Source organism: Gekko japonicus, unplaced genomic scaffold (assembly GCF_001447785.1).
Source record: "Gekko japonicus isolate JY-2015 unplaced genomic scaffold, Gekko_japonicus_V1.1 scaffold1867, whole genome shotgun sequence".
In the NCBI taxonomy this organism is placed as follows: domain Eukaryota; kingdom Metazoa; phylum Chordata; class Lepidosauria; order Squamata; family Gekkonidae; genus Gekko; species Gekko japonicus.
Genome location: NW_015165877.1, coordinates 110,010 through 118,145, shown reverse-complemented (window position 1 = coordinate 118,145; position 8,136 = coordinate 110,010). Strand labels below are relative to the sequence as shown.

At 45.8% G+C, this 8,136-nt stretch overlaps 1 protein-coding gene across 1 annotated transcript in view; it reads left to right on the top strand.

Annotated features, from left to right (window-relative positions):
• Positions 1–8,136, top strand: part of HGF (hepatocyte growth factor (hepapoietin A; scatter factor)) — a 94,375-nt gene that overhangs the window by 4,528 nt on the left and 81,711 nt on the right. Inside the window, 1 exon segment of the mRNA XM_015411278.1 lies at positions 627–808. Within this exon segment, the coding sequence (XP_015266764.1) occupies positions 627–808 (182 nt within the window).

Genomic DNA, 8,136 nt, shown 5'->3' with positions numbered 1-8,136 from the left:
AAAAAAGTTCCTTGGCAATCTTCCACTATTTTCGTTGCCTTTTTGTGGTTGTCTATCCAAACGATCTACAGTTCCATTAAAGTCTCCAGCCATAATGACTTGATCATAAATTTGTTTTTGTAGGTGTTCAGTTAAGTCCTTAAATTTTTTTTCTTTTGCTCTGTTGGGTGCGTATAGATTAATCACCAATGTCTTTTTCTGCTGTATCATAACTTCCACACCCACATATCTTCCCTCCAAGTCTTTAAAAATTTCTTTAGGTTGTAAATCCTTTTTCACATATGTCACAACTCCCTTTTTCTTGTTTAAGGCCGAAGAATAAAATTCTAGTCCAAATTTAACATTTTTTAAGTATTTAGTATCGGAATTTCTGATATGAGTTTCTTGCAAGCATATCACATTACAATTTTGTTTTTGTATCCAATGATTGATTCTTTTCCTCTTATTTGGTGAATTTAGTCCATTCACATTCCATGACAACAATTTGTAATCCATTGTACGTTTTGATTTAAAGCTCTCCAAAGACGTCTAAATTGTCCGTCAACTATCCATTTCAATTTGCTTGTAAGTCCATTCTCTGATGATATCAATTTCCTCTTCTTTGGATAAATCCAAAATTCACTTGTTTGTCGGTTCCTTCCACAGAAGGCAAGGGGAAAAGGAATGCTCTTCATGACTACAGAAAGACAGCTGACATGATGCTACTTAGGACAGACAAGGCACTGAAAGTGAAGACGAAGCTGCTAAACACCACTGAACAGTGTGCCAAACGATGTAGCAGAAGTAAAGGACTTTTGTTCAGTTGCAAGTAAGCAGTGTTTTAATTTGCTTTTATTTATTATTTATCATTTGTATTTATACCCCGCCCTCCCCGCGAACAGGCTCAGGAGGCTTACAAAAGTCGGTACAATGTACCTAGTCAACATAAAACTTTTAAAACATTTTAAAACAGCTAAAACATTCATAACATTTAAAACATTTAAAGTGCTCGCAATATTCCTTAAATTAGATGGCGCGCTCTAAGATATACCATCCAAGTTTTCAATTTAGCGTCCGATCTCCTAAGTAGGTATAGGCCTAACTCCACGTTAGGGCCAGCCCTGTACTACAGATGTTCAAGTAGTACAGTTGGTGGTCATGGTGGCGGCTCCTAATTGAAAGCCTGGTGGAAGAGCTCCATCTTGCAGGCCCTGTGGAACTGCAAAAGGTCCCACAGGACCCTGATCTCTTCCGGGAGCTCATTCCACCAGTAAGGAGCCACCACAGAGAAGGTCCTGGCCCTGGTGGCAGTGAGCCTGGCATCTTTGGGGCCCGGAACAGCTAACTGATGTTGTGACCCTGACCGTAGTGCTCTCTGGGGAATATATGGAGAAAGGCAGTCCCTCAGGTATGCCAGACCCGGGCCATGTAGGGCTTTAAAGGTAAGTACCAGCACCTTGAAGCAAATTCGGTATGCTATTGGCAGCCCGTGCAGTGACCTAAGCACAGGCTGGATGTGCTCCCAATGCGGGAGGCCCATGAACAGCCTGGCTGCGGCACTCTGCACCAGCTGCAGCTTCCAGATTCACGACAAGGGCAGCCCCATGTAGAGAGCATTACATCTTGAGGTGACCGTCACATGGATCACTTTAGCCAGGTCGCACCAACCTCTGGGGACTTCTGCAGCATTGGGAGAAGAGCTGCGGATGGTGAGGCTGAGCACAGGAGGAAGCATTTATTTGCTTTTAAAATTGGGGAGGGAGAGAAATCAACCCCCTGCCCCCCCTGCCCCCTGACCCTTTGTGGTGCCTACAAAATGGAAATAGGTGAGCTGGCCCCAACTTAAGCCCTAATAATTGTGTGTGTGCACAGCCTGTTTGCTTGGGAGTAAGGAAGGGAGAGAGACACACTACAACACCCACAGTGGCTTCTTGGGCAGGCACCTAAGAAAGGATGGAAGGTTTCTTTTGATTTCCCACTGTTCTCAGCCTCCTGCAAGCTGGGGAGCAAGGAGGAGGAGACACAAGACACACTTTGGAGGGAAAAAAACCTACTTATTTTACACATGTTTAGTTCATTTGAAGGGGAAGATTGGGATAAGGAGGTAGCCACCAAAATTCACGATTAAAGGGGGAGATTGGAGTGGGGGCACAGCAAAATTGATAGGGGGTGTTGCAAAATCGATAGGGAGCGCTGCCTGCACTGCCCCCATTACGGCTCTGCCAGGAGTGGAGGCCCCTGGACAGGGCTCTGCTGGACTCTGGTTTTGGCTGTGCTCAGGGCTCACCTGTAATGCTCAAAGTTGCCTTCTCCCCACACGACAGCTCAGGTGGGTGTTGTGAAGGCAGCAAGGGTGGGGAGTGAATGCCAAGGGCTGGGGGGGAAGACAGCAAGGGTGGGGCTGAGAGAGCTCTGACAGAAACTGCTCTTTTTCAAGAACAGCTGTGCCAGAACTATGGCTTGTCCAAGGTCATCCAGCAGGTGCAAGTGGAAGAGTGGGGAATCAAACCCAGTTCTCCCAGATTAGAAGTCTGTGCACTTAACCACTACACCAAACTGGCTCTAATGTTCCATGAATTTGGCTTCCAGGATTTGGCTTCCAGTGCAGTATCTGAACCTTCTAACTCCTAGGATTCTCCAGATGAACTGTAAAGTGAAATAAAACTTCTAGTCTTCTCCATACTTTTTTTGGGGGTGGGGGTGGCTCAGTGGTAGAGCTTCTGCTTGGCATGCAAAATGTCCCGTGTTCAATCCCTGGTATCTCTTCAGTTAAAAGGGTCAAATAGCAGGTGATGTAAAAGACCCCGAACTGAGACCCTGGAGAGTTGCTGCCAGTCAGAACCGACAAAACTGACCTCAATAGACCAAGGATCTGATTCAGTATAAAGCAGCTTCATATATGTTCATATTACAGAGAAAGAAAACCCACTGCCACAGGATGGAGCAATGGCCTCTAGTTTAGTTGGCTTTAAAAGGTGATTAGATAAACTCATGGAAAAGAAATTAATCAGTGGCTTCTAGCCATAATGACAACATTTTCAGAAGCAGTACCACTCTGAGTCAGTGCTTGGGAGCAACAACAGAGGGAGATTTTGGACTCTTTACTCTGAGGGTATCTGGTTGGCCATTGTGTGAAACAGGAAGCTGAACTAGATGAACCTTTGGTCTCATCCAGTCTCATCCAGTTCGCTGCTCTCTGGTTCTTTTGACTTTTGGATACTTCATTAATATGAATCAGGTGAGCAGCTTTGGGGTTTTCCATTGGATACAGAAGATACTTGCTACTTATGGTGTGTGGTGGCCATTTAGGTCTTTCTATTGTTATGTTGTTGTTCAGTCGCACAGTCGAGTCCGACTCTTCACGACCCCATGGACCAGCTCCCGCCAGGCCCTCGCCAGGCCCTCCTGTCTTACTGAAGCAAAAAGAATTCATTTTTTGCAAGGGCTGAGAGGATGAAGGTTTTTTTGGATGGGGGTTTCCAGAGATGTGATAGCTTTGGGGGGGGGGTGGGAGTTTCTAGGAATATGATGGCTTCTGGACTAGAAATTAGCATTATTTGTGGTGAAATTGCAGCTAAATATATTCTGGTCTGTCTGGATCTGCACACTGCTGGCTCCGGGTATTGAATGCTAAGAAATCAGGTCATTCTGTAGGAAAAAGTTGAGTTCAGAGTAGTTAACAGTCTGACAGTATATCAGAATACATGGTCAAGATTCTATAAATGGCTGGAAGAATACAATAAATGAACAGCTAAGTCTTACAATATTATATTTGAGATACTCTAGAATTTAGTTTTAAATATAATGCAGTAAACGTAGATATGAATATATGGTGACTAAAAACAATGTATACATTTATTATAAGGTAGGAGGTACTGTAACAGACATAATTAGACACTCTCTGTGACCCTCATTTTATGTCTCTTTTGTTTGCTTGTTTGATGTGTTTGTTATAAAAATAAAAAATGTTATTTTAAAAAACAGTCTGAGACTGTAAAGTAACCTTTTCAACCCCTACCAATAATTTGTTCTCCGTACACAGTTAGAATAGTACTGGTGCTCTCCATGGCTTGTGGCTGAAACCAAAATCAAAATACCCAATGATATCAGTGGGAACTATCACAGTTCATAAATTAAGTTCTTGGCAAACAGGAGCATCCTTCCCATTGGAGAGGAGCCCAAAGCAAAATGCTTCCTTTCGGTTGATTTAAGTTACCTTTTCCCTGTGTATATGTTTTCAAAGATATTTCAGACAAAGTAATTTCAAATATTTCTGAACTCTACTGAAATTTGAAAGAGGTTAAATTCCCAAATCTGTGCATGGAGTTTGCTTCAAGCCTTCCTCAGTGTAACAATTTCTGCTTCTGTATTCTGAAATGGAGTTCTTTATTTTGATCAGTTTATCAAGGGGACAAGGAAGGGTAACTGGCTGCAAAATGCTAATGAAGATGTGGTATGAACAACTACTGGCCACAAGGAAGAAAAACATTCAAAATGTTAAAAAGTGTGAGGGAGTGAGAGGTTCTAAATTTTAATATTGCATCTCTCTTTGGATTTTGAATGTCTTGTTTAATTACTTCCGTGGGTAACTATGAAACATTGAATGCAGCAATAATGATGAACCGTGGATAGGAATGTTAAAATGCAGGAATATTGGAAGTCTTGGCTTGCTGCTCCCTCAGTATTATCTTTGTTGGCAGAGTAATTGACACAGCAACAGTGCACACAGGGCCAGCCCCAGGTATTTTTGCATGCTAGGTGAGGACACCTTCTGGCACCCCCTGTGCATCCAACCATTTCTGGTGCCCCCCCTTCTGGCACCCCCACAGCCACCCGGGACTGTCCCTCCCTCCCTCCCTCCCAGCAGCCCCACTTGGGTGCCTCTTTCAGAGGTCAGCCCCCAGGAGACCCACCCACAAGGTCGCATGCACAGAGGGGGGCAACCATGGGCCACGCAGCTTGGCTGGGGCACAGAGAGGTGGGGCCAGAGGGAGACAGAGGCCAGCCGGGGTGCGGGGGAGGAGGAGGCATGCTTTCCTGCAGCCGGGGAGCCCGCGGTGGATCGCAGGTCGCCACCCTCATCGGACGGGCGCCCTAGGCAAAGGTCTAAATTTTGTCAATGATGGGCCAGCCCTGAGTGCACAACCTGATTAAAGTGTAGATAAAGGTTTATTTAGGAATTAACTACTTGATAGTAAAGAGGAGAGAGAGAGAGATAGGTTCCTGACTACATCTCTAGCCAAAAGAGAATGTAGACTGAGTGTGGAACCTCCGAGAGGAAGCAGGAAATTGCCCTAAGAGTAGCAATCTGGAGACAGACAAGGAATGACACTTAACAGGAGAGAAGGTGCTTACCTCACACTCTTATGCAATTGTCTTCTTGCTGCCCCCTTCAGAGACTTCTTCTCTTCATCTCTTCTTTGTGCACTAGACATTGCCTTTTCCAACATCTCTTCTCATGGTATCATATACAAAGTCCACAAGATTCATCTTCTTACATAGACTTTCAAACTTTTCTCAAGAAAGTGGCTTGGTGAGTGCGTCTGCAATCATTTAATCTGTAGGAGAGTATTCCAACTCAACAAGCCCTTCTTCTTGTATGTTTCTTACTAGGTGATGCTTCACATCCATGTGTTCAGTTCTTAAGTTTATATTCTCCATCAGTGCAAGTTTTATGCACCCTTGGTTGTCTTCAAAGAGTTGTACTGGTTTGGGTTCTTCTATACCAAAGTCTTGCATTAGTTGCAGTATCCACTTGAGTCTTCTGCATGCTTCTGCTTACATATTCAGCTTCAGTTGAGGATACAGCTACAGTTTCTGGCTTCCTGCTGCTCCAGCTGACTGCTCTGCTTCCATAGAAGAATATGTGTCCACTGGTTGACTTTCTATCTGTGGTATTGTTCCACTAATGTGTGGCCCAAGTTCTTGTGCCCAAAAGCAAACACGTAGTTGGTCCTGCTGAGGAGGAAAAATAGAATTTATTGCAATAAAAACCAGAGCAGGGCAAGGCCAAGGCCTACAAACCAAGCTGCTCTCACCTCATCAGGGTGGTCAGAGCCTTTATACCCCTGCTGGTGCACAAAGCATGTTTTGGTATATATACAAAGCTATTGGTTACATGGTATAAATACAATCCTCACGAGAGCTACCTATCTACTACAGTATCTCTTGCCCAGTCTGCATCCATGTATCCCACTAGTCTGGGATTGTTGATAACATTATTTTCAGATTCACTGTGCCTTTCAGGTACTTTGTAAATCTTTTGACAGCATTCCAGTCCCTTTTGCTTGGTGATTCCATCTTTCTGCATAACATGCCCATGGCTGCTGTTATCAGGATGCATCAATGTACTTATGTACAGCAATTTTCCAATTGCTTCTCTGTATTGCTTGTTGTCAGGCAGAAGTTCACCACTTCCTTGCTGGTTCAGGTAGTTCGTTTCCATTGGAGAGCTTGCTGGTTTAGCTCCTTTCATATTCACGTAGTCCAGAAATTCTAAAATTTTCTGCTTCTGGTTGAGAAGATAGCTTCCATTTTCCTCTCATTCTATTTGTGAAATGTACTGGGTTCCAGATGCATAGATGAGTGATTTCAGCTCATGATTTATTAGCAGGTAGATTTATTAGCAGCTCGGAAAGCGGCCGCACGTTTGGGACCCCAGGGCGTTCTTGTCTAGCAGGCGGTGTAAGGGCTCTGCTGCCGTGGCCTTGTGGGGAAGGAAGTTATGGTAAAAGTTCATAAGGCCTAAAAAGGCCTGGAGTTCCACTTTCAAAGAGGGAGTAGGCGCTTGAGCAATGACCCGTATTTTGTCGTTGGTGGGGTGACTACCGTGGGCATCCATGGCGAACCCCAAGAACTCTACCCTCGGGACCCCCAGGAGGCATTTCTCTTTCTTCACCTTTAGGCCGGCCTTGGTGAAGCACTGGAGCACGATCTGCAGCTGTTCTATGAAGGTTTTGATGTTGTGTCCTGCTATCAAAACGTCATCAAAAACAGCTGGACTCTGAGGATCCCTTTAAGGAGGCAGTCCATTAATTTCTGGAAGATCCCTGGGGCCACAGTCAGCCCGAACTGCAGCCGCCGCACCTTGAACGCCCCCCTGTGGGTCACAATGGTCTCAGCTTTGGCGGTGGCATCATCTACCGGCAGCTGCTGGTAGGCTTGGGCCAAGTCTAGTTTACCAAAAATCTTGGCGCCCACCAGGGAAGTGAGGGCGTGGCTCACGACTGGAACCAGATATGCATGATCTTGTAACGCTTTATAGATCGTGCATTCATAGTCTGCACTTATCCGGACGTCCCCGTTGGACTTGACTGGGGTCACGATAGGGGTTTCCCAAAGGGTGTGTGGGACAGGTTCAAGGTCCCCTTGGGCCACCAGGCAATCCACTTCGGCATCGATTTTTGGGCGTAGGGCCAATGGGGCGCGCCTGGCCATCATGTGGATGGGCCTTACTGTGGGGTCAAGGTCGAGGGAAATTGGGGGCATGGTGTTGCGGCTGACCATGCCATTGTAAATGGCTGGAAACTCATCACAGATGGTGTTAAAGTCCCTCGTACGTACCTGGTTCACTCCGGTCTCCCAAACCCCAGGGGTCCAAACCAAGAGAGTCCCAACGGGCTGGTGAGCCTTCCTTCCACCACCAACAAGTCCAGCATGCCATTAAAGTCCTTGTACTTGACCCTGAACTTGCCCCACCCCTTGATGGCCACAGGTTTTTCCTGAAAGTCCCGCAAACTGAGACCCCCTGGCTTTTCTAGGAGAGGTCCCCATTGAGGCCATAGCTGCTGAGAGTCTCGGCAGAGATTATGGAGAAAGAAGAACATAAGACCATAAAAACATAAGAGAAGCCAATGTTGGATCAGGCCAATGGCCCATCCAGTCCAACACTCTGTCACACAGTGCCCAAAAAGTACCAGGTGCCATCAGGAGGTCCAGCAGTGGGGCCAGGACACTAGAAGCCCTCCCACTGCTGCCCCACCGCACCAAGAAGTGCATCACTTGCCCCAGCCTGAGAGTTCCTATCTATACCTTGTGGCTAATAGTCACTGATGTATTTCTGCTCCATATGCTTATCTAATCCCCTCTTGAAGCTGTCCATGCTTGTAGCCACCACCACCTCCTGTGGCAGTGAATTCCATGTGTTAATCACTCTTT